Here is a 24157-nt window from a genome sequence, read left to right as displayed (position 1 = left end):
ACCCCTGTGACAGCACCCCTGTGACAACAGCCTGGCTTCCTGGAGACCAAAACCACAAGCAGAGTGTAGAGGCGTGAGCTACTCACAGGCTGGGCCTGCGTGAAGGGGAGACGGGTGTGCAGCACAGAGGACCCTGGGAACAAGAACAGAAAGGGCAACTCGGGTGAGACGGGCCATAGGCGGCACGGCTGCCTCCCCGAACCAGGATGGCGCTTCCTCCAGGCAGGCGTGTGTAGCAGCGGGATACAGCACCAGACATGTGGCTCTTCCTTGGGATCGCTGGATTGCTGACGGCGGCGCTCTCAGGTATATATCTTCCGTCGCTTCTCGTCGCTTGGGCTTGAGGACCTGCATCCTGTCTGCTTGGCTCCTTGCCAGCTGTTTGCCTGTGGCCACCTTGGTAGAGCCTTTTAACCTGCGGCCATCCTGGTGTGACAGCACCTTGGGGCTTGAGCGGACACGGGGATGCGTTAAGGGGCTAGAACTGGCTGGGTGGTGCTCTCATCCTGAAAGGCCTCCTGGGAGTGAGATGAGTGAGCTTTGTGCCTGCCTAGGGTCCTAGGTCTAAGGAGGGAAGCACCATACCACCCATCCATAGCTTCTTACCATCTCACAGAAGGGCAGGGACCACTCCTTTGAGAAGGAGGACCAACCAGCAATAGCATTTTTCATGTTAAGTCCTGGTGGGACTCACAAGGGCCAAAAACAGAACCCAGGGAGAACCAGGGGACCTTTAGACCTTCAACTTGGTGACTTTAGTTCAACCTCCTGGATTAATTTGAGACACAAATGATCAGGGAGGCTCTTGAGGTCCCGAGCCTTGTGTCCTGGGCCAGGGTTCTAGAGCAAAGGCCCAAGGTCACCAGACACTCATGAGGCGCCTTAGAGTGTCAAGGCTAAGCTGGTTGGAACAGGCAACAGCCTAGAGATTCGGGAGTCCCTGTACGTGGTGGGCTTTTACAACTCAGGAAAGGAAGATGGTACAGAAACAGACTTAGGACCTAAGAAGTTAGATCTGCCTCACAGAAGCCGAGCCCAGGCAAGGAGTAGGGATATCAGGCTGGACAGAGGCTGTGAGCGCTTGGGGACTTCTAAAGGAGCGTCTCCATCTGGATCTGCAGGCACATCCTCCAAGCCCCCTGCTGTTAAATTAGCTTGTGTCTTGGACAGTCGGGCTTTGTTGGCTGTCTTTCTTGACCAGCTATTTCCAAAGCACTGGTTCTTGAGGCTCAGCTGCCAGGCTGACTACAAATGGTGAGAGGCCTCCTGCCTCTTCCTGTCCGTCAATGCAACTGCCATTGCCCCTCCCGAGAGGCCCTGTACAGGCTCAGGATTAAGTCCTAAAGGGAAATGACTGCTGACTGCCCCAGACTGGGGCTTCAAACAAACCAGCTTCTCCTGTTTCCACTGCCTCCCAGGAGGGATGAGACAGGATGAGCCGGATCCCAGCGCCCTTTGTTCTAAAGCTGATAGGTGGCTGGTCCTCGGTCTAAGATGGGCCCAGGGTGATGCCTACGGAAAGGCAAGACCTCAGCACCAGGCAGGCTCCTTAGGTATGGGTTGCACCTGGCCCCATGCACGGCCTCAGTATCCTCGGCTCCTTCCTGTCCCCGGGTTGATGTCAGTTGACCTGTTTTTTGTTACTGATACAAATTTAGTTTTGAAAGAAAACTCTGTCATGTCGTAAGTAGAAAACCCTTATCGTTTGCCAGAAATTAAAAAAGGGAAACAGAAAAATAAATGGTAGCAAGCTGGTGATGGCGCACGCCTTTGATCCCAGCACTCTGAGGCAGAGGTCGGCAGATCTCTGTGGGTTCAAGGCCAGCCTGGACTACAAAATGAGTTCTAGGACAGCCAGAGCTGTTACACAGCTGTCCTGAAAATAAATAAATAAATAAATAAATAAATAAATAAATAAATGAAAACAAAAAAACAAAAAGGGAGCAAAACCCAATTGTGGCAATTGAAATGATTCTAGTCAATGCCCTGAAGCCTAAGGCCTATAACCTCCCTCCCTCCCAGTTAATGGGGTGATGAGGGAGGGCATAAGAATATCCTAGTTCCAAATTGTTATTTTCTTCTGAACTTGCCCAGCACATTGAGCAGGGAATAGGCCCTAGTTTGGGCAATGCTCATTCATCCATCACTGATGGTCTATGTCCCACTGAGAAATGTCCCCGGAGGACGATCTTTGCAGGTGTAAGGAAAATTGTACCCCTAAGTGACCCTATGTCTCCCTCCTGCTGATGTCAGGGAGGCTGAGGCTCTGGGCCCAGGGCCTGAGTGTTCCTTCCCCTCTGCCTGACCTGGCAGGCCTCACTGGCTGGGCACGGAACTGTGTACAGGGGTGCCGGATCTGTGTTGGACCACTCGGGCTTAGGGAGAGGACATTAAGGGAGAAGAGAAAGAAAGGGTAGAGAAAATGGTGAACAACAAGAGGAAAGGGAGCAGGAGAGTGAAGCCCAGAAGAGAGTTCTGGCGCTTTCTGGCGCTTAGTGTCCAAACCCACGTGGTCCAAGCCTTGCTTGGTTCCATTCTGGGAGTTAGGGTAGGGAATGCCAGGGGTTGGTGGATGCCAGCTTTCCTGAGAAGCTGGAGAGCTCTCCTCTGCTCTTCTTCCTAGGTCTGGTACCCAGCTCTCTACTCTGAGTTCCATACAGCTTTCTTTGGTCGCCCACCTCCGGCAAGGCCTGAGTGTTACTGGGTGGCCAGGGCTTACAGAGACAGACCCTCTGGGCCTCAGTTTCCTGATCATCCAAGGGAAGAAAGAGACTGACAGTGAACTAGAAATGCTAACAAGAGGGAGTTTGGGATTAGGAAACTGGAGTTTTCACCCAGTGTTGCCTGTAATTCACCAAGTGCCTGGGCTCCCATCCTTCCCTGTTCCTCGTTTTCCTGGTTAGTGGATAAAGTCTTTTGTGTCCTGAAAAAAGAAAAATTGTACTTATCTAAAAAGACTATTTCAGGCTGGAGCTGCTGCTCAGTGGTTGATGCTTGTCTAGTATGTGCAAGATGCCCGCTTTGACACCAAGCACCACACATAAAAATTGTTAAATTTTTAAAAATTAATCAATTTTCCTCATTTGTGAATATAAGTTTGTTTTATTTGTAAGCTTGATAATTTCAAGGGGCCTTTGAGCCAATGAGGCTGAAGAGAGCAGTTCCTTTTTCTGATTAAATGCATCTTACTGATTAATTCTAGCTAATTAATTCCCTCAGCTCCATACTGTCCAATATGGCCGCCCCTGTGTTCCAACCATATGAGAAGTGTCAGTGCGAAGCACAAAACAAATTCTGAAAATGATTTAAAATTGTGTGTGTGTGTGCACGTGGGCACACTCAAACTAATATATGTCAGAGCGTATGTGGAGGTCAGGGGGCAACTTTTGGGAACTGGTTTTCTCCTTCCAATATGTGGGTCTCATGGATGGAACTCGGGTTACGAGCGCCTTTGCCCACGATACCATCTTGCCAGCCCATATTTTACATCTTAAACTGAATTTAGGAATCGAGGGGCTCAAATATCCTTACCATCCGTCCTTACTCTCAGACCCACCAGAGCCTTTCCTTTCACAGCAGAAAACAAAGACTTCCCAAAGAAGGAAGATCTCAGACTGGGAATTCTCCTGAGGACGCTGACGATCTTGACAGGCACATCAAATCCCCTTGAATTTTTAAGTTGAACATTGACTTGAGGGCACTTGCTCCGCCTGCTCTGTGGGAGCTCCGAGGGCCAGGTGTCCTCAGATATCACAAGCACAGCCTCTTCACATACCAATGCACAGAATTTGACCCAACTTTCACTTCACGCACCGCTAGAAACACTCAAAGGTTCTATTTATTTAATCACGTATTCTTTGTAAAGTCTGGTGGGGTGTGCTGGAAGTCGGGGGCCTCCTCGAGAAGGAAGGATTTGTCATCTCAGTGGACTCAGTTGAGGTCAGTGGGGATTTTTTGTTTTGTTTTTTCATTTTATCAAAATAAAAGATGTGATTCTTCTGTGCTGTCAGCAGCCATGTTGCCGCCTCTTCTCCTCCAACTGGGCAGTCCTTTGATCCACAGTTTCTGGGTACAAGGGGCACAAAACTAATTTTCTATGTCTGTGTCCTTACCTGGCAGATTAAAATCCAGCACGTGTCCATTTTTCCATTACATTTTGTGCCACATTCTTCCTGCCTGTCATACAGTTCACAGATAGCATCAGTAACACAGGACAAGCTTAGGCTTCCTCTGGCTTCTTGTGCTGTCTGGTCATAGGTGATAACTGATAGGGGACAAATGTCACGGCTATTACATCAATGGCCATCCCATGTGGTAGAGCTGGCACATTTAGGCAGATGTAGATGGTTTCAGAGTAAGCCGAGTGGACTGAAATATTCTGCCTACAGCTCCCGTGTTTATTCTGTGTGTGCCAAGGCCTTCTGGGCTGCCCACCTCAGCCTCACTTCCTTACAAAAAAAAAAAAAAGTCCTCATGATACAGCTAGACCCTGGCTGCTAGATTCTGAGGCTAAAAAAACCCAAGCTTTTCCCTGATTCAAGTAAGAATAAGCAGCAGTTGGTGGGGGTCAGCAAAAATGCTTCAACCAAGCCTGGTGACGTAAATTCCATCCCTGGCAGAAGGAGAGACTAGATTTCACACACCTTGTTCTCTGGCCTCCATATGTGTGTCTTGGCAAATCTATTTACGTACACAAGAGAGAGGGGCAGGGGTTGGAGAGGGACGAAGGAAGGAAGGAAAGAAGGAAGAAGAAAGAAAGAAAGAAAGAAAGAAAGAAAGAAAGAAGGAAGGAAGGAAGGAAGGAAGGAAGGAAGGAAAGAAAGAAAGAAAGAAAGAAAGAAAGAAAGAAAGAAAGAAGGAAGGAAAGAAAGCAAGCAGAGTAAGCCAGGGAGCTAGAGAGTAACTCTGACTGATCAGGACAGAGCTAGAGGATCCGACAGAAAAAGACTGTTTTAGAACCAGGTCACCTTCCCCATGCCCAGACCACAGACTGAAGCCAACAATTTCAATGCCTGTGCTAAGGCCTAGGCTTGCACTGAGGAGCCCCTGTCGATCGGCATTCCCAGTCACCAGTGTCTTGCCATCCCTCAACCCTTCTGAAATGTCTCGGTTTATTTGTAGAAGAGAATGCATGTGGCTTACAGGGAAAGCTACAGGAAAGCACCTGAATGTGCTGTGAGCAAAAAAAAATAAGTGTCACGGAAACAAAAAGATGGCACCAGACACTAGACACCAGCCATATGCTTTGGTTGTTCTTGCTGTCCTCCAAAGAAGTGGTTCTCAACCTGAAGGCCGAATGACCCTTTTACAGGGGTCGCTTAAGATTATTGGAAAACACAGCTATTTATCTTGCAATTCATAACAACAACAAAATTACAGTGATGAAGTAGCAGTGAAAACAATTTTATGGTTGGGGGTTACCACAACAGAAGGAATGTGTTAAAGGATCGCAGCATTAGGAAGGTTGAGAACCGTTGCTCCAAAGGGAGAGGTTTGTGTATCAGAGAGGCATTTACCACTGGCCCCACAGGAAGCCCTCTCCTCCATGACAGGCTGCAAGAGAAATGTGATAATAGTGTTGAGGTTGGTGGCCAAACAAAGCCATTGGGCAAACTTTTGGGTGTGTACTTGCATCATGGAAACACTGATCAAAGAAAGGTCAGGGGCATTGGACCCATGCCCACTTGATAAGACTAAATCTGAGGAAGCCACTCAGCTGCCTGGAACATTCTGGATATAAAGACCCCATAATGGGCAGCCCAGGGTACTCTGGGAAGCCCCTGAATGTCTCTGATGAGCCTTGAAATAGATATGACATCCAAACTCATGCTCTACAGCTCTGGTTTCTGTTCACACGGAGGCCTGACTTCAATCGAAGATGTTGCTCCTCTGCAGCCGTCCACCTTGTCGGGAAAGCATCCTTGGCTGGCCCGGAACTCACAAATTAGGTTAGGGTAACTGGCCAGCTAGCTCCAGGGATCTGCCCATCTCTCTCCTTAGTGCTGGCATTATGCCACCATGCTCAGCTTATTTTTTCATCAGGTCCCGTGCTTGCAGACTAAGCTAGCCCCTTCTGCTTCCCAGTTGACTCTGGAAAAAGGGTTCCCTATGACCTGGAGAAGATGGGGACTCTTTGAAGGGCTGAAGTCAGGATGGGTTTGGGGACCAGCTCTCACCTTAACTAACTCTGCAGGGTAATCTCAGGCAAGTTCCTTCTTTTCTCCCGTGCTGGCTTCCTCACTGGAAAATTAACATATTGAGCACTAAGGTTGCAACGATCTAGAAATCCTTGCCCTCTAAATATGTCCCTGGAGACTACAGACTGAGAGAAACCCAACCTCTGGATGGGTACAGTGTGTCACAACCCCAGCCGAGACCCCGAGGCCAGACAGGCTTGTTTCCAATCCCAGCTCTGCGTGACATGGAGGCTACAGATAGCAATGCCTGGCTTGCCAAGGTGGTCAAGTCAACTTAGATCAGGCCATCCAAGGTTGCTGAGCAAACTGCGGCATTCAAAAGTGTTATATCAGAAACATGTCACATGAGGCCCAAGACAGTCAACCTTGTGCAGGTTGCCTAAGATTTGCTCATTAAGCTGACACCATTGTACAGTGAGCTCATTTACCTATAAAGCAACTCTCTCTTATAGATGCAGAAATGGAAGCTTGGCACACCTCAGAGATGAACAAAATATATAGCTAGCGAGAGCAGGAAGCTGAGCAGCCCAGAGCCCTTTCCCCCATGAGCGAGTGGCCTGGTTGACACCTTCTTCAGTTGTGAAGTTTTTTTCCCCAAATAGCACCCTTCTTTTGCTTGCTCACCATTGAGTCCAGGGTCTGCTGGAGGGGGAGGTGGGGGGCTCTGGGGTTCTGTGGTTCCAGTTGGCCTTTAGCAATACAGGAGACATAGTGTGGCTGCCTTGCTCAGCCATGGCTCTCCTTCGGAGTTTTCCTGGCAGGAGGGTCCATGTTAACATATTTATTCTGCACTGAGCCCTATGCTCACATTAAGATACAAGATAACAAAAGTCATATCATGATGAAGCAGGTGGGGAAACATATCAGGGCCAACCTGGCCTAATGTGGCCCCAGATACAAGCCAACGAACTCTAACCCCCCAGCCATCCTTAGGGACTTTCATTTTCTAAGTCTCAGCTTAGATGTTTATCCTATCCAATCCTCACAATTCTAGGGTAATTACTCCTATTTTAGAAGAAGAGAGTTTGAGGCTCAGAAGGTTACATAATTTGTCTCAGTGGTAGCTAATGGTAAATTTAAAGAAATCATGTCTAGGATTGGGAAGATGGTTCAGTGGGTAAGGTACTTGCCTTGTAAACATGAAGGTTTGAACCCATGTTAGAAAACAAAAGGCTGGCATGGTGGGTGTGCAACTGTAATTCCAGTGCAGGGAAGGCAGTAACTTATGGGTCCCGGCAGTTCTCTAGCTAGCCAGCCCAGCTGATATAGTAGAATCCAGGCCAGTGAGAGAGCCTAGCTAGCCAGCCCAGCTGATATAGTAGAATCCAGGCCAGTGAGAGAGACTCCATGAAATGTCAGCTGACGCAGACTAAGAAAAAGATTAGGTGTCTTGGGATGCTGCAAGGGCCCTACAGCTGCATTGTTCGGCAGCAGGTGATGTGGCCGAGGCATGGGACAGCAGAGGAGAAACAAAGCAAGGGCCAGGTTTCGGCCCGCCATTTTGTAGGTTCAGTGATCTGCCTAGCCGCCTGCCTGAAAATGGTGCCTGAAAAAGGCACCAGGCTACAATAGTCAGTGCAGCTGATAAACTGTTGATCGAGCTATGGGCCAGGCTTGGCACATCTGAGATTTCCAGTAAAGAGTCTTCACCAGGGGAAAGCAACCTCTTGCTTTCCTCTGCAAGAGACTGAGCCCCTGGGTCTCCACAAGTGTTCATGATGGGAGGATATAAAAGATCCAGCTTCCATATCTCCAGGCCAGTCCTGACCTCCCTCACAAGCCTGGCCTGATGATTGTTTCCAGACAGTGCCAACAGATGCCCAAGGGTTCTGTGTGGGACTGAAAGGATGGGGAATGGTGGCAGGTTGGAAGAGGAGAAGTCTCCCTCAGAGCTGGCAGCTCTTTTGAACATCCATCCTCACTGAGGAAATCTCCTGTCACTGTCTGGGTCAGGAGGACCCTGTATCTTCAGAGGTGGGGGCCAATGCTGAGCAGGGATCTGCTCCGTTTTCAGAAGAGCAGAGTGATGGCAAGGAGCCTTCAGTTCCTGGTAGCAGCCCCACCCCCATCCCGCCCCACTCCTGCCCACTAGCTGCCTCTTTCTCAATGGGGTTAGGAAGAAAGGTTTCATCTGCATGACAATATGCGTTAGCTAGGGTGTTTAGTTCTTTCTGGAGGGGTACCTTCAGATGGACTTGGGGCCAGGGCAGAGGTAACAATGGACTATTGGGCTGCCAGAGACCCAGGCCCTACCCTTCTTGACCCAGCCTTCTCAAATAAGTTCCTTGGAGAAATGTCTTCTTCCCAGACGAGACTCTGAACATACAATAGTATTTAAGCTGGAGGACACCACAGTGGGCAGCCAACTGCTCCTATTTCTCAGAGGAGGAAAGTCAACTGCAGAGTGGGAAGCCCAAGGTCAGGAGAAGGCAACTCTACAGGTCTAGTCCCAACTCCAGGACTTCTTTACACATCACCTGTGAGACCGGTTCATGCTCAGCTTCCTTTATGGGAGACCAACTAGGGGATGCTATGGTCTAACCTGCTCTCACCTGAACACAGGCGGCCCACCCTGGGCTTCAACTTTGTTGGCCAGCTGGATGAAGACAGGAGCTGTCTCCTACAGGCCCTCTAGCTTGCCCGTCTACCAGCTGACCCAGCCCCAAAGTTCTGGGAACTTTGTATCTTGGGTGTTTTCATTTTCCCTCCAGTTCTTCCTTCCTTCTTTTCTTCTCACTTCCTCTCTTCTCTCTTGTAAATTTTACCACAGCCACTTAATTTGAGACTTACTGAGAAGTTTCAAGGACAACACGGCAGATTTCTGAGGGTACTTCATCCAGATTCCCACCCATTAAATGCACCTCATTTGCTTTGTCATGTGCTCTCAAAGCGCATTTTCTGTTACCTGTTACTGTTTTCCTAACTATCTAAGAGCAGGTTGTGGACATACTATTTCCCCCTACATGCTCTAATATGTTTTAGTTTTCTCTCTTAGGTTACATTGACGTTTTTGTTTGTTTTGTGCTGGTTGTTTTGCTTTGCTTTGTTTTTGAGACGGGGTCTCAGAGTCTGACCATGTTGCCCAGGCTGGGCTCAAGCAATCCTCCTGCCTTAATTTCTCATGTATCACTATGTCCAGCATTAGTTTTTCCCCCCCCCCCATGATTCCCATGAGAATTTCATACATGTAATAAAATATAATAAAATATGGCCTTATATAACCTCTATTTCCCTCCTGCAACTCATTTTCCCTCCAGTACCTCCTCCCTGTCCTAACTTCCTGCCCCCAGGTCCTTGCCTTAGCCCAATAACTCCAGTTAGTGCTGCTTCTATGTGTGCCGTTGTGGAGTCACCTAGTGTAGGAAATCTACACTAACCACATCCTAGGTGAATCGTTCTCTCTTTTGTAGAAGCCATCAACTGCCAACCGTTTTTCAGCAAGAGATAGGGCCTGGAGGGCACCTCTCCCATCTACATAGGAACTTCAGCAGCATGTGCACAATAGCCCAGGTCAAGTCCAGAAGACAGCAGTTCACAGGGCTGGTCCCCATCCTCTAGCTCTTTTGGTTTTGTTTTTTTTTTTTACTCCCTCTTCCAAGATTTCCCCTGGACTGTGTGTGTGTGTGTGTGTGTGTGTGTGTGTGTGTGTGTTAAAGATGTTCCAATCAGGGTTGGATGTTTTAGTTTTGGGGGAAAAAAAAAAGACATTTTCTTACATAATGACACTGCACTTTCCAAAAATCAAGAAATTAACCGGGACACAATATTATTACTGTGCAGACTTTACTCAGATTCTGCAGACCAGTCTAGTAACATCCAGAAGAAAACTCTGCTTAACATTCTGTGTGCGGTTCTCATGTCTATTCTCTTTCACCTAGAATGACCTACCAGCTTTTTTTGTTGTGAGCCTAGGCTTTAACAGCTGAGCCATCTCTCCAGCCCTTACTAGCTTTTTCTTTCTCTTTCATGACATCGATCTTCTTGAAGCACACAGATTGCTTGTTCTGTGAAAGGCCCCTTAACCGGCTCATCTGATGATTGCTCCTGATGGCTTTGAGTCATGCCTTGTTGGGCAGGCATGACATAGGTTGACGTGGATCCATCTTAGCACCTCCTTCCGGGAAGCATGTGGGATGGACGGTCCCACCATTGTTGGCCTCACTGATCACTATCTGCTGGGTTGCTCTATTAGAGCTTCCTCTGAGACTGACACACACTTTCTGGATAGAGTTTTTTTGTTTTGTTTTGTTTTTAAGAATGTACACATAAATACATAAATATCTGGTCCCCTCCAACCTTTGCCTGCTTTGCAAAATGGATGACCCTCGCCCGAAACACTTACTTTGGTTATGGTTGTCAGTCTGTGACCTCGGAACACCATCGTCGCTCCTGAATTTATCACTACTCACGTGGTTTTCTTAACTGCCTGAGTGGGTGCAATCTTGTTAGCTTGGTGCATGGAAGGCTGGTAGAAATGAAACCAAGGCTGGAACTTGCCCTCGGGGGAGCCTCTGATGGCTGCCCTGCCTCAGTTGTTAGATTTTGGCTCAGCAACTCTCTGCCACCGTGGGGAGTTCTCCTTCCTCTTGCTGGGACTACAGTATTATGCGTTGCCTACTTTAAGTCACAGAAGTTATGGGGAAAAGTGAACTATAAACACATTTTAAAAACTGTATCATTTCATGAAGTGGCACACACAGGAAAAGTGATGAAGCAGTCTGGGTTAGAGATACAGGCAAGAGCTCTAAGGACATGGGAGCAGAGTCCTGGGTGACGCCCATATCTGTGAATGCTGATATCAGGGAGGAAGCCAGTCATCCCAGGAACAGGGAATAGCTGCCACAGAGGCCTGGCGTCAGGTATAGGAACGGGAGGGTAAGGAGATAGGCCACAGAGCCTGGGATTCAGAACATACCCGGAGGAAGTGGGAAGTCAGAATTTAAAGTATGAGATTATTTATACATATAAGCAAAACACTAAAAACAGAGGGCCAGCAAACAACTTGCCCCCAAGCCTGAGTGGGCTCTTTTTCTTAAACAGTGTTAAAGGTTGGTAACACATATTGATATGTGTGTGTTCACATGTGTGTGTGTGTTAGTGAAGCACAGTATGTGTATGGCGGTCAGGGAACAGTGTGCAGGAGTCTGTTCTCTCCTTCCACCCTGTGGGTTTTGGGGATCAGTTCAGGCTTGACAGCAAGCACCTTTGCCAGCAGAGCCATCTAGAGCACTTCAGATTTTTCTTGAAGGGTTGGACAATTAGAAAGGGTGTCGTTTGCTTACTGTGCAATGCAGGGCTGTTTAATCTTTTATCTTAAACTGTCTCCGGAACCAAGGCTGCTGTGGCAAAGGTTCACTAATTTGTGGGAACAGTAGTGGGTAGAGGCAAATGGGATGGTGGAGAGGGGGCCATGTTGCGAGGGACAGGAGCAGAGTTTACAGTCAGTGCTGGCAGCCGAGCTCCTTCAGGCAGATTCCAGCTGGCCCAGTGTCTGAAGGAAAGGACCAGGCGCTTAGTGAAGATGGTCAAGGTAGCTGGGCCCCTTCCACCAACTCTCACCACCCCACCCAATTCTAGTGAAAATTCAGAAACAATGTAAACATTAGTCATCCTAATTGTAAAAGAATTGTAGCAACCACATTAAAAAAAAAAAAAAGAAGAAGAATGCAAAGAGAACAGAAGTCTCACTCGGCACTTCACACCCCTCCCCTTTGTCCTTGAAGAAGGGACCTTTTAATTCTCAGAAGCTTAGAGGACATTTTGGCCCATCAGCACATGGGTGGGGGTGCTAAGAAGTAGGCACCAGGCAGGTTTTGAGCAGCTTTTGTGGCGTGGCTGGGAGCACACAGATTCCAGGGTCTTTGAACAGCACTAAACTCTTTGTTCCTGTGAATTTGAGGAAGTCCCCAAACTCTCTCCGCCGGTAGGTCAGTCCTTCCACTCCAGGGCTGTGACAGACCCTGCGGCTCCCTACAAACTTCTACAGATATTTTGTCACCAGCACGTGAGGCTGCTTAAGCTCTAGCTGTATCAACATAGTCACAAAACTCAGGCTTTGGAAGGACGTGCTTGCTTATAGACTCTACAAGCAACCGGAAGTAAAGGAAGACCCGTCCTTCCATCTTCCTGGTTCCTCTCCTCTCTTCTAGAATTCTAGGCTCCTCCCTCTGAGCTCTCGTGGAATTTCAGTTGCAGATATGAGTGTAGAGGTGGGTGATTTAGTGTCCTAGGGCTAAGTGGCAAAATCCCAAAGACTAGGTGGCACCATTCAGAGACGTCTATTTCACACAGTCCTAGAGGTTTGAATTAAGGTCCAGGGTCAGCAGCTGGGGTTCTTGCAGAAGGCTGTGAGGGAGCATCTGTTCTCATCTCCTAGCGTCTGCAGGTTTGTGTCCCTCTTGGGTGTTCCTTTGGCCTGTAGAAAGGTCACTCTAGGGCTAGGGGTGTAGCTCAGTTGTTAGACTGCTTTCCTAGCATGGGATAAGTCTTAGGTTCAAACCCAGCACTGCATAAACTAGGCACAGTGGCTTACAGCGTAATCCTAACAATCAGGAGGTAGAAGCTGGAGGACTAAGAGTTCAAGGCCATTTTGAGTTTAAAGTCAGCTTGGGCTACATGAGACTCTGTCTCAGAAAACCAACGAACAGCGAAGCAGCACTGCAGTCTCTAGCTTCCCCTTGACAACACTGTGCTGTCTTATGAAGACGCCCGTAATGTTGGATTAAGACCTGCGTACCACAGACCTCACTTTTACTTGATGCACACTCTATATAAATACTTTATTTTTGAATAACGCCACATTCTGGGGTAGCTGGATTTAAGATTCCAGCATTTAATTTATTATTTTTATTTTATGCACGTTGGCGTTTTGCCTGCGTCTATGTCTGTGGGGGGGGGGGTCGTCCTATCCCCTGGAACTGGAGTTACAGACAGTTGTGAGCTGACATGTGGATGCTGGGAATTGAACCCAGCCCCTCTGGAAGAGCAGCCTTAACCACGGAGCCATCTCTCCAGCCCCCAGCATTTAATTTTAGTGGAAAAAAATAATCACACACACAAACATACCCAAAATTAAAAGAACAGAATGGATAATTACAGCATTTCTGTATGTTAGAATAATACTTCTTTTTTATTGTTGTTGTTTTTAGCTTCAAAATACCTGAATTTCAGCACAGAGCCATCTCCCCAGCCCCTTATTAATGGCACTTAAAATAATAGTTTGTTGTCGTTCCCCTGGCTTCTTCCCCAACCAGCGCCTGCCTTTCGCCAATAGCTTTCTTTCTTTCCTGTACCCCACACTTCCCAAACCCTCTTTGCCCTCTAATGGTCTCCGGTCTAGTCTCAGAGAGGTTTTGCCTATACTACAACTTCATATACAAGCACTGAAGGGTAGGCTCTGGGTAGAAGAGAGCATGTGTGGTTTCTCTCTGAGCCTGGGTCATCTTACTAATAGTCTTTTTAAAGCTCTCCCTATTTTCCTGAAACTTCAGTAAGTTTATTTATACACTGCTTTCCTACGGTTCACTCCTCTGTGGATGGACATCTAGGCTGGCTCCATTTCCTGAGAAGAATGTACAAGCATCTGTGTAGTGAGACGATCCCTCGGGCATGTGCCTAGGAGTACTGTAGTTGTATTTTTAATTTTTGGAAGAATCTCCCTACTGATTTTCATAGATGGCTATGCTAGTTTATACCCCCCACCAGCAGGGAATAAGGGTGCCCCCTTCCACATATGGCTTAGATTTTTAAAAGTTGGCATGATGCATATACTGTCCATGATGCGATGTCTCAGAAGGAGGCAGGGAAGCCATTAGAAACCACATACATTCACACTTCAACAGAAAAATGTAGGATTCTTCACACTTCGTGGGATAAATAAAGATTGCAAATGGCTTCTTAGGGTGGGCCTCACAATCAACAGAGTTATAGAAGCACCCTCTAGGGCCTCAGATTTGCAGTATGGTTGTGTAAGAGTGGTCACCACCGCCCCCAGGGTGGTGACTAAGGCTGGCCCTAGGTGCCTGGGCTCTCTTTCACTGCCTGACATCCCTCAGAAAGATGTTAGGTTGGCAAAACACACTAAGGCTCAAAAATAGAAAGCAAGGGATTTGAATCCACCTCAGCCTAGCTCTAAAGCCACAAACCCCCCTAAGCTGCGGAATTTGCCCCTCTCTCCCAAAGATTTCAGAATTTAAATGCTAAGTCATAACCATGTGTGGTGGCTCACACCTTTAATGTCAGCACTCTAGTCTGAGTCAGGCCAATCTCTGGGTTAGAGGTTAGCCTGGTCTACAGAGTAAGCTTCGGGACAGCCAGGGCTACACAGAGAAACTTTGTCTTGAAACACCCCCCCCAAAAAAAAAACAAAAAACAAAAACAAAAACGAAAAACAACTAGATCCTAAGCCAGAAGAGGAGGCTGGGTGAGCAGGCAGGTGGCCATCTACCTGAGAAAGAGTCACCCCAAACAGTGGGCACTGATTGACAGAGTCTGGGACGGCTGCCTCATGCCTCTGCCAAAGTTCCCAGGTAATCCTTGCACTTTGGCCTTGACAAACGTTCTATCAAGTCACTGCAAGTCCCATGTTGAAGACTTATGGACTCTGTATGACATTCAGAGGCTGAGAAAGCAACGTTGCACTTTCAGCATTAAAATCAAGGTTTGAATTTTGTTTGTTTGTCTTGTTTTTCAAGACAGGGTTTCTATTGGCAAGGTTTGAATATTTTTGTTAAAAAAAAAAGCATATGGGTTTCCTGTTGTATTATCTCACTGATGACAAAGGAAAGGTGTGTAGGTGGACAGGGGGTACAGTAGGAGTGGCAGGTTACCGTTCTATACAGCTATATCTTACCATTCACCCTCTGAAAATATACTTTTGTCTAGCTTAGGTTGTTAGGCAGAGATATGAGTCTTTGAACAGAGTCTCAGTCCTATTACTTCCTCATCCTTGATAGTGCCTACTTGTCTTCAAGACATCCTTCTTTTTCATCTTTACTTCTCTCAAAGTTTGCTTCAAACCCTAAGAAGTACTTTCATCTGCTCACAGTCATCTGTGAACTCTACCAAGACAGGGTGGCACAGAACCAGCTAAGAAAAAGGAATCCATAGAAGAATGAACAACCAACACCTCCAAGACTAAGAGTTTAAAGACACAAGAACTGGAAAGACCTGGAGTTGTCACAGAGGCACCCACAATGTGACTTACAGAGCATTGTGTAGGATAGCCATACGGCTAGGTAGCTGCAGGGGCTCTTGCTACTCAAATCTGGACATGTTGCTTAGTAATTGTTATCTTGGAGAGGTCTTTACATGCTGCTGAGCCTCAATTCTCATCTGAAACCTGAAATTTCATGGGTCCCTAAGAGAGATGAATGGGCACACTCTTAGTCCCTCTCTAGCTTCTCTTAGAACATGGCATTATTCTTGACTTCACTTAAAGCCAGGTGGTGGATGAAAGGAGGAATGCTGAAGATGGGGGTCTATGAACACAGGAGAAATGCCTGTGAGCCTGGCTGCTGAGTTAGAGCTTGCTCCTGAGGCCTGAGTTCCCTGGACTCTGGTCCAGCCTGGAGAAGCCTGTTTCCCTCTGAGGTGGGATGATGATGACTTCTGGTGCCTTCTGGTACCCAACATCAAGGTGCCCTTCTCTTAGGAGACTCCAGCCATCTTAGGAAGGTCTTGTCTTAGCCCCCAACCTCCACCCCACATGGGGAGACTGCTCATCCCTGTCATCAGCCTTAGCCCCCAAATGCTGCCCACAGCAGGGAGATTGTTCATCCCTTGCCCATGCCCAGAAACTGCTGCCCCAGCATCCCAAGAAGGCCTCACTGCAGCTCGACCCCCACCCCAGCCAGTGGGTGGGGACAGGCCCCAGGAGGTGAGACTCAGCCCAGCAGTTTCAACCTCTGCCCCTTCCAGCCTACGAAAGCCAGCTCAGCCTTCACATAGACAGCTACCCTCTAGACAGTTTCCCTTTTCATTTTAATCTCTAGTCTAGTCCAACACACCGGCCCGCTCCATGCTGTCTCCAGGCCTTTGCTCATGGCACCTCCTGCCACTTCTACCTCCTCTCATTTGTTGAAGCCACCTGCTATATTCGATAGAATGGCTCTGTCAGAAGCCCTGGAACCAGAGTTACAGATGTTTATTAGCTGCCATGAGGGTGCTGGAAACTGAACCTGGGTCCTCAGGAGGATCAGTCAGCTCATCTCAGCAGCCACCTCTCTAGCCCCTGAGACAGGTTTCATAACATTTCCTCATATGATGTAATGTACTTCAACCCCTAGGCCCAGAGAAAGTTCTTGGTACGTGTGGAAATGCTTTGCCAGACCAGTGAGAAATCCCCTTTCTGGAGGGTCATTAAACCTGAAAGTTACTGACCTCAGTAGCCACTGATTCAGTCACTTCCTTTATTCAGGCAAGCATGGTGATGCACACTTGTAACCCTGGCTAAGGAGGTTGAGATAGGAGGATCATAAGTGCAAGGTCTACCTGGCCTGTACTGCAAAGTTTAAGGCCAGCCTATTTAACAAGACAAGACAAAACAAAACAAAACACTGAAAGAACAATGGGCCAAGGATGTGGTTCCAGACAGAACACTTACTTGCCTACTATATGCTAGACCCTGGCTATAATTCTTAGTACTGAAAAAACAAAGCCAAGATCTTCTTGGGTTTGCTGGCTCCCCTGCTTCAGCCGAGAAGTCCTTGCTCTCCTTTGGGTTTCTGAGACTCATCGTCCACTTCTCTGTCACCATCTGCATCCTATAAATAGGATTCTTGACACCTGGACTTTCAAGCTTGGTGACAGCCAGAAGGCCTGGCAAGGTCCCATATCTCTGCTTCCTAACAGAAGGGCAGCTGGTCTGGGTACGGCTCAGGAGACACTGCTGGAGTGAAGACTCCTCAGCCGTCACAAAGGTGACATCACAGAGGTGTGAGTCACCCTGAGGAGACTGAGTGACAGTTCAGGATGGTCTCAGTCTGGGCTCTGCTCTGTCTCTTAGGGACTCTGTTGTTCTAGAAAGTTCCTTCATCTCTTGACTCTCATCTCTTTACCAGTAAACTTACCTCTGAGAACCATTACAGAGACTGAGACCCATAATTTTCCAACTAAGAATGGGCAGGAAGACGTTTGGCACACATCACGGTTGCGTGGGTGATTTACAAAGGCCTCCCGCACATGTGCGCATCAATTCTATCCTTATCACTAAGATTGAATATAGTAAATGTTACAGAATTTAGAAAGCACAGAAAAATGCCAGTAATGCCACCTTTATAGGTGGTTCTTATTTAGTGAGTGTGCAGGCCGTATCTTCTGTGTGGCGGTAGGAGGACCACTTAGGAGCATCTGTCCTCTTTCTACCATGTGGCTTCTGGAACTAGAACTTAGGTCATCAGCCTTGGCAGCAAGCGCCTTACCCGCTGAGCCATCTTGATGGCCCTCAAAGATGGATCTTGTCACTACCCATTACAGCATCTCCCAGAAGCGTTGTGACAAATATCACACTCATACAAGTGTAATATGAATATTTTGACAAGCCAAAGTCATCCTTAACCCTCATATTTAAGCAATGCTTTTGTTTTGCCATATTTGCTCAGATCTCATAAGGAAATTATTGATTAGCATGAAAACCACACAGATATTATCAAATGACTTCCTTGTCTTTTGCCGCCCAGAGAGCATCTTCTCTCCGGAACCAGCATGGCGTGTGCATCTTTTTCTTCTGCCCACGCACAGGGGGCAGAGTTGGGATGCGAGCTGAATTGCATATTGATTATGCTCTCCCACCCAAGAACTAAGCAGGCCCCACCCTGCTTAGCTTGTATGACCGGACAAGATCAAGGGAGCACTGAGTGTGGATGACATGTATGGGACATGGCATTCTAAACCTTCACCCGGGGCTCTGAAGCTGTGCCAATGAGCTGCTCCATTCCTTTAACTCGGTACTTTCTCTGTATACAGCACAGTACAGCCACTTGCAGCTGGTGGGCTGTGAGGTGGCTTCTCACTTCTGTTAACACTGAACATTTCTTGCATACATCGGCATGGGAACACCCCAGAGGGTTTCCCCCCTAGGATGCACACGTGAAGCTATGATTTCCAACGTCTTGAGTGTTTATCAAGGAATCACCATTCTCTATGCTATTTCTCTGAGAAGTATAAGGACGCCTGGTATATTTCGGGTGCGATCTGCTTTCCCCACCCACGAGACATATGCGCGCACATATAGCTACTACATACTTTATACGCTTGGGCCAGGTGATTCAGCAAGACCTTCCTGGGAACCTACAGAGTCAGCAGTACCCTGAGAGGGTTCTTCTAATTGTGCCTCAGTCCTGTGAGGTTTTTATACCCAGGAGGTGACAGTAGGTGAAGAGATTTGTCCAAGGTCACTCCACACTGGAAGGGAAAACTGAGTATTTTAAAATATTGTGGGTTTTTGTTTTTGTTTTGTTTTTTCTTTTTGAGATGGGGCCTCATGTACCCTAAGCTGCTCTCTAACTCACTGTGTGGCTGAGGATGACCTCGAATTTATCATCTCTCTACTCCCTGAGTGTTAAGTGTACAGGTGTATACAACACTTTGTGTAATGGTGGGTATGGAGCCCAGGGTCTCATGAATGTCAAGTAAGGACTCTCCCAGCTGAGCTACTGTCGGGCCCAAAAGAGACTGGGGACAAATGGCTAACTCTAGCACTATTAGAATGCACTATACCAAAGTGCATGCTGGCCTCCAGGCTCTCCCAGCATCATAAGTACCTGTTACAGAGTCCATGCTGGCATCCGGGCTCCCCTCAGCTCTTCTCACCCTGCCCCTACCCTAAACCTGTCCAGCTCAAGGGCTTCGTATTCCTATACAATCCTGCTATATTGCCATGTGTTCTCTTGGTTCTTGGTCCTCTCTTGAGGCCCTCTCTCCTCTTTTCTCTTCCTCTCTCACTCTCCCTGTCTCTCCTCTCACGGCCCAGTTCAGTCTACCGGCCATGTGTAGTATACTATTCTATCTCCCTGCTCTGGACTCCCCTGCATATTGACAATAAATCCTTCCCTTCAGCCATACCTTGGAGTGGTCATGTCCTCATTTTGTACAGCTACATCCCTAACTCCAAGGCTAAATTTGAACCCGCTCGTGTTTGGTTGCAATCTGGTACTCCTTCTGCTATGTAACATCTGCTAGAACAGATGGCTTTCCCCAACCAGATACCAAGACTCTAAGATCCTCCAGTGAGTGCGACGCTAGAAAGCGACCTGGACTTTCTATTCTGCCCTAAAGCCTTAGTGTAAGATCAAATGTTCATGAAGCAAAGGAAAAGCCAGTGTTCCTGGCTGCTGGGCTCTTGTGGAGGCAAAACCTCCCTGTGCTCCTTGGGAATTTTATTTCAAGTGCTCTTTACTCTCTGTGAAGTGGTGTCTCATCTTGCTGTCTGGTAGCTGCAAAGAAGGTGCAAGCTTAATAGGCCAAGAAGAGAGCGATTTCACATAGAGAAACTCTTGTCACCATGGTAACCAGAGCCCACATCTCTTCAGGAACAGAGGATGCCATGTTTGCAGAGTCAGGGAAACCAGCAGCTAAGCTGTGAAAGAGGCAGCCGTGATATGATTAAGGAGAGAGATAGGGAGGGAGGAGGTGAGCATGTGGCCTTGGGGAGAGTGGATTGCTCCTGTGCAGAGACAAAGGCTGAGAGGCTTCAAAGTCACCACGAAGCCAAGGAAGGAATATATAATTACTGCTACTTTGCACTCTCAAATCCCCTTGGGGTTGAATTAGAGAAGTGAGGTCGGAGCCTCAGGGTGAAGGGTAATAACAGCGGCAGCCGTGTGCCACGTCCTCAACCTTTCACACATGTCACCCTCCAAAGCAATCCAGTACCAGGTTATTGCTAACTGGGCTTACCGACTTCGTCAGGTCCTGAGGCTGGTGATTGGCAGTGATGGCTTAAATCACTTGGGGACAGACCAGTGTGTCTGTCCCCAAGATCCTCTTCTAAATCATGAAAAAAAAAATAAAAATAAAAAAAAAGGCCTTGAGAACAGAGGCCAGGACACGAATGAATTGCTGCTCTGGAAACGTCATGCTGCTTCTACTTTCTAGATCATTCCATTTCCGCTTATCTCCTTCACACCCACCCCAGCTCCCAGCATGAAGCTGAGTTCAGCAAATGTTAATGGGCTCATTGCCTACACTGGCATGAAGGCAACAGGCTTGTTTCCCAGCATCGGGAAGAGCCTGGCTCACATATTCTCACTGTCTCAGGTTGAGGCAGGGGACAACAACCAAAGCCTACTGGACTGTGAAGAACCTAAAGTAGAGATTCTGAACTGCCCCTTTCATCTACCTGGACTCAGTGTCAGAAAGGGAAGGGTGAAAATTGGAGTTCAGGGAGGCACAAGAGATGCCAAGTAGGTGAATGTCTTCTGCTGTGGGATATGGTGACAACAGTGCTTTTAAAAGCTGTGCTCTTGGGCTAGAGAGGTGGATGGGCAGGTAAGAGCACCTGTTGCTTAAGCATGAGGGCCTGAGTTCAATCCCCGGCACCCACATAAAAAGGCAGGCATGGTCATACACCTACAACCCTAGCATTGCAGCAGTTAGGGCTAGGGCAAGACAGGACTTGCTGGGCATCAGCTAAGCTCTGGATTCAGTGAAAGACCCAGTGAGAGAGAAAGAACAGGGAATCAACATCTCTCAATTGCCTCTACAACACACACACACACACACACACACACACCGAAGGACCGAGTTCTTTGGGGTTGGAAGCCCTTGAATCTCTGACACTCATATTTCTACATCAGTCAAGTACATAGACTCTTTACTGCATTCCCCAAGTCCTTCCTAGGTAGCATGGGTGAATAGAAAACGTGAGGCTTGTGAAGTAAAGGGAAATGATACCAAAATTCCAAACTAATGATGCTACCTTGACCACACAGATAAAGCTAATTTAATAATGCTTTATTTTCTAAAATATTTTTATTTCTTATTAGTGAGTCTCTTTTATATCCTGTTTCCCTCACTAAGTCATTAGAATACAGTATGAACTTCACATTTAAAGCACATATAAATTTGAACATTAATTTTTAGAAATAAGCAATCTGCACTGGGCGTGGTAACACATAACTGTAATCCCAGCACTCAGGAGGCTGAGGCAGGAAAATGGCCCAGTTTGAGTGCTAGTATGCACAACAAAGCAAATACTGGAATATCCAGCTATGTGAGATCCTGTCTCAAAAAGAAGAATAAAGAAAGGGAGGACAGGAAGAAGAGAAAGAGAAAGGAGGGAGAAAAATGTTCTAGGTTTATATCTTACAAATTTCCAACTGAAGAGGGAGATTGCTATACCCAAGTTGTTCCAAGCTTTTTTTTTTTAAAAAAAGCTCTCCAGACAGCCAGGCGTGGTGGCACATACCTGTAAATCCCAGCACTTGGGAGGCGGAGGCAGGCAGATATTTGTGAGTTCGAGGCCAGCCTGGTCTACAAAGCCAGTCAAGGACAGCCAGGGCTATTACACAGAGAAACCCTCTCTTAAAAACAAAAAACAAAAACCAAAACAAAACAAAAACAGAAGCTCTCTAGGTCCAGGAGATGGTTCAGGAAGTAAAGATGATTGCTGAGCAAGCCTGGCAACATGGATTAGATCCCCAGAATCCACATACAGAGCAAAGAGAGAATCAGCTCCACAAAGCTGTCCTCTGACCTCACACATGCACTGTGGCATGAGCTCCTACTTCACAGGATGAGGGTGGTGATGATGATGATGAGGGTGATGATGATGATGGTGATGGTGATTATGGTGATGGTGATGATGATGATGGTGATGATGATGGTGATGATGGTGATGATGATGAGGGTGATGATGATGGTGATGGTGATGACGGTAATTTATCCTTTTAAAAAAAGCTCTCCAATGGTTGAATGGAACTTAAAATTAAATAGAGATTCGTCAAATCACATAAAAGGAAATTTTCTGTTTCTCAGCTGCACAAACCACATCCCATGGGGCCACAGCACATGCAGCTCTCCCTCCAAACTGAATAGGTCAATCTTCTGAAGACAGGTCCATACAAAAGACCAAAACATAGTCTTCCCAGATTAATTTTCTTGGCAGCCTTCAGGCTGTGAGTTTCCCGCACACAGTGACATTGACCCAGCCTTTGCAGTGGTACCAGGGGTGTAAAGAAGCTGTCCTTTCTAGACTTAGGGGTTCAGCAGAGTGGCTTCCAGAGCTTGGCTACTCAGGTGCAAATCTTGCCATCATCACTGTCCATCCGGGTGTCCCTAGATCACTTGCTGAACCTCGGTGTGTCTTTGATGGTGACATGGGACTGATAAGGGGCCTCACCCGAAAGGGCTCTTGGGAATCCTCTAGTTCATCTTCCAGGCAAAACAGCTGAATAACAGCTACATCTAAAGGTAAGTGTTCAATAGTTGCTCTTTCTCCCATTTTAGATGTTAGTCTAATTACCAAAGAATGGAAGGGGTGGAGGAGATTAAGATGGCCATCTACTCATTATACCAGTGAGAAAGCAAGGGTCACACAGCAAGTTAATGCCAAGAACCAACCAAGATCCCTGTTTGCCAATGCGTAGGCTGCTGCTCCTTGCTCTGTGCCTCCCCCTAGAGTATGCTGACATGTGCAGGGAAAATGCCCAGATCTTGCAATGATATGAGCTGTTTCTTCCCCAGGAGGGAGTTGGCTTTGGTTAACCTGGCCATATGTTTTGCACTAGCTTTATCTACTGAGCAGAATGCCTGGATAGTTGGCTATAAAACTCGTTTCGCGGGTTCTGTGAGCAGCCACCTGGTGCATTTATTTGAAGATTTATGAGTGAGTAGGTGAGTTAGTTTTTATTTTGATGTAGAATGTACTGGCATTTTAGAAGAACATAAAGCAAGCAGCAAGCAGAAAAACGCACCATGGGAAGACGTGTTTTCATTTTCTGATGATCCCTCTTCACTGGCAAAGATTGAGCTACATCTATTTCTATCCCTTTAGCATCCTTTTTGGATGAGGCTCTGTGCTTGGTGCAGGTGGCCAGCAAAACAGATCAGGGTGCAGCCCATGTGTCCCTTAAAATATAGCAGGGCTGTGTTGGAAAGGCTTTCTCTTGCTGTGGCAGATGCATTAGAAAATGAATGAAGGGAGGAGAGATCGATTTGGGCTTATAGTTTCAGAGGTGTCCATCCATCATTTCAGGGAGCACGTGGCAGGGCAGAGCCATTTACCACATAGCCAGGAATGGAGGGAGGGGTTACCTGAGGCTCAGAGAGGGTCGGTGACCTACCTCAGTTTTACAGACAGTCTCATCTGGACGGACACTCCAGTAGTTCCAAGTATGGACTCTGATCTCCACGGGGAATCGATACCAGAAGTTCCACCCCACCACACCCCTTGCCTTTCCCTCTACTCTCTTCCTTTCCCTCCCCTTCCCCTCAACCCAACAGAAGGCCCCACACAGTTCAGGCATGCTCTGGCCGTGAGTTTCCACCCCAGCTCTCAAGGCTACTCCAGAAGTAGAGGCACAGGCAGCCCGGGGCTTAGCTTGCTGCTGTCGTGGGTACTTGCAAACACTACCCTGTGTTTCTAACCGTGTCTCCAGCACTGGCACGTGCCACCCTTCCACAAGGTTATTTCTTCTGTAGATTCACTCTCATTTCTCAGCCCTCCTTTCCTCCCTCATCCTAATTCCTCCCCAACATGAAACTTTCATCCATCATGTGTTCAACCTTATTACACATCTATGCTTTTCTCAGCATCTCAGGTTGAGCCAGTGGCCACAGGCACCCCGGGCTGTAGCTGTCACCTAACTGACACATACAGCTGTTTATTTGAGGGAAGGGACCTAAGGGTCTCCTTACTAAATTTGCTCCAATGCTGGGATGGCCAGTGGGGTCTCAGCTTCCCTTAAGTGTCCAGGCTCCTCACCACTGCCCCTCCAACATCTCTCCCCAAAAATGCCTGC

The 24157-nt window shown here is 47.4% G+C and overlaps 1 protein-coding gene and 1 long non-coding RNA gene across 8 annotated transcripts in view; one reads left to right on the top strand and one right to left on the bottom strand.

Moving 5' to 3' along the window:
* The first annotated feature begins 103 nt into the window (after positions 1-103).
* Positions 104-24157, top strand: part of Cd6 (CD6 molecule) — a 38543-nt gene continuing 14489 nt past the window's right edge. For all 7 annotated transcript variants that reach the window (XM_060386674.1, XM_021636103.2, XM_060386682.1 and 4 more), the window contains exon 1: positions 104-306. In XM_060386674.1, the coding sequence (XP_060242657.1) occupies positions 258-306 (49 nt within the window). In that variant the 5' untranslated portion in view covers positions 104-257. The remainder of the gene's footprint in view (positions 307-24157) is intronic.
* LOC132656820 (uncharacterized) lies at positions 5419-10642 on the bottom strand. Its single transcript, XR_009594568.1, has 4 exons — positions 10540-10642; positions 6822-6951; positions 6177-6240; positions 5419-5553 (listed from the first exon to the last, which is right to left on the bottom strand). It is a non-coding gene; the product is annotated as an uncharacterized LOC132656820 (long non-coding RNA).

This window comes from Meriones unguiculatus, chromosome 1 (assembly GCF_030254825.1).
Source record: "Meriones unguiculatus strain TT.TT164.6M chromosome 1, Bangor_MerUng_6.1, whole genome shotgun sequence".
Classification (NCBI taxonomy): Eukaryota; Metazoa; Chordata; class Mammalia; order Rodentia; family Muridae; genus Meriones; species Meriones unguiculatus.
The sequence above is the reverse complement of the archived record's forward strand: the minus strand, read 5'-3'. Positions and strand labels throughout refer to the sequence as shown.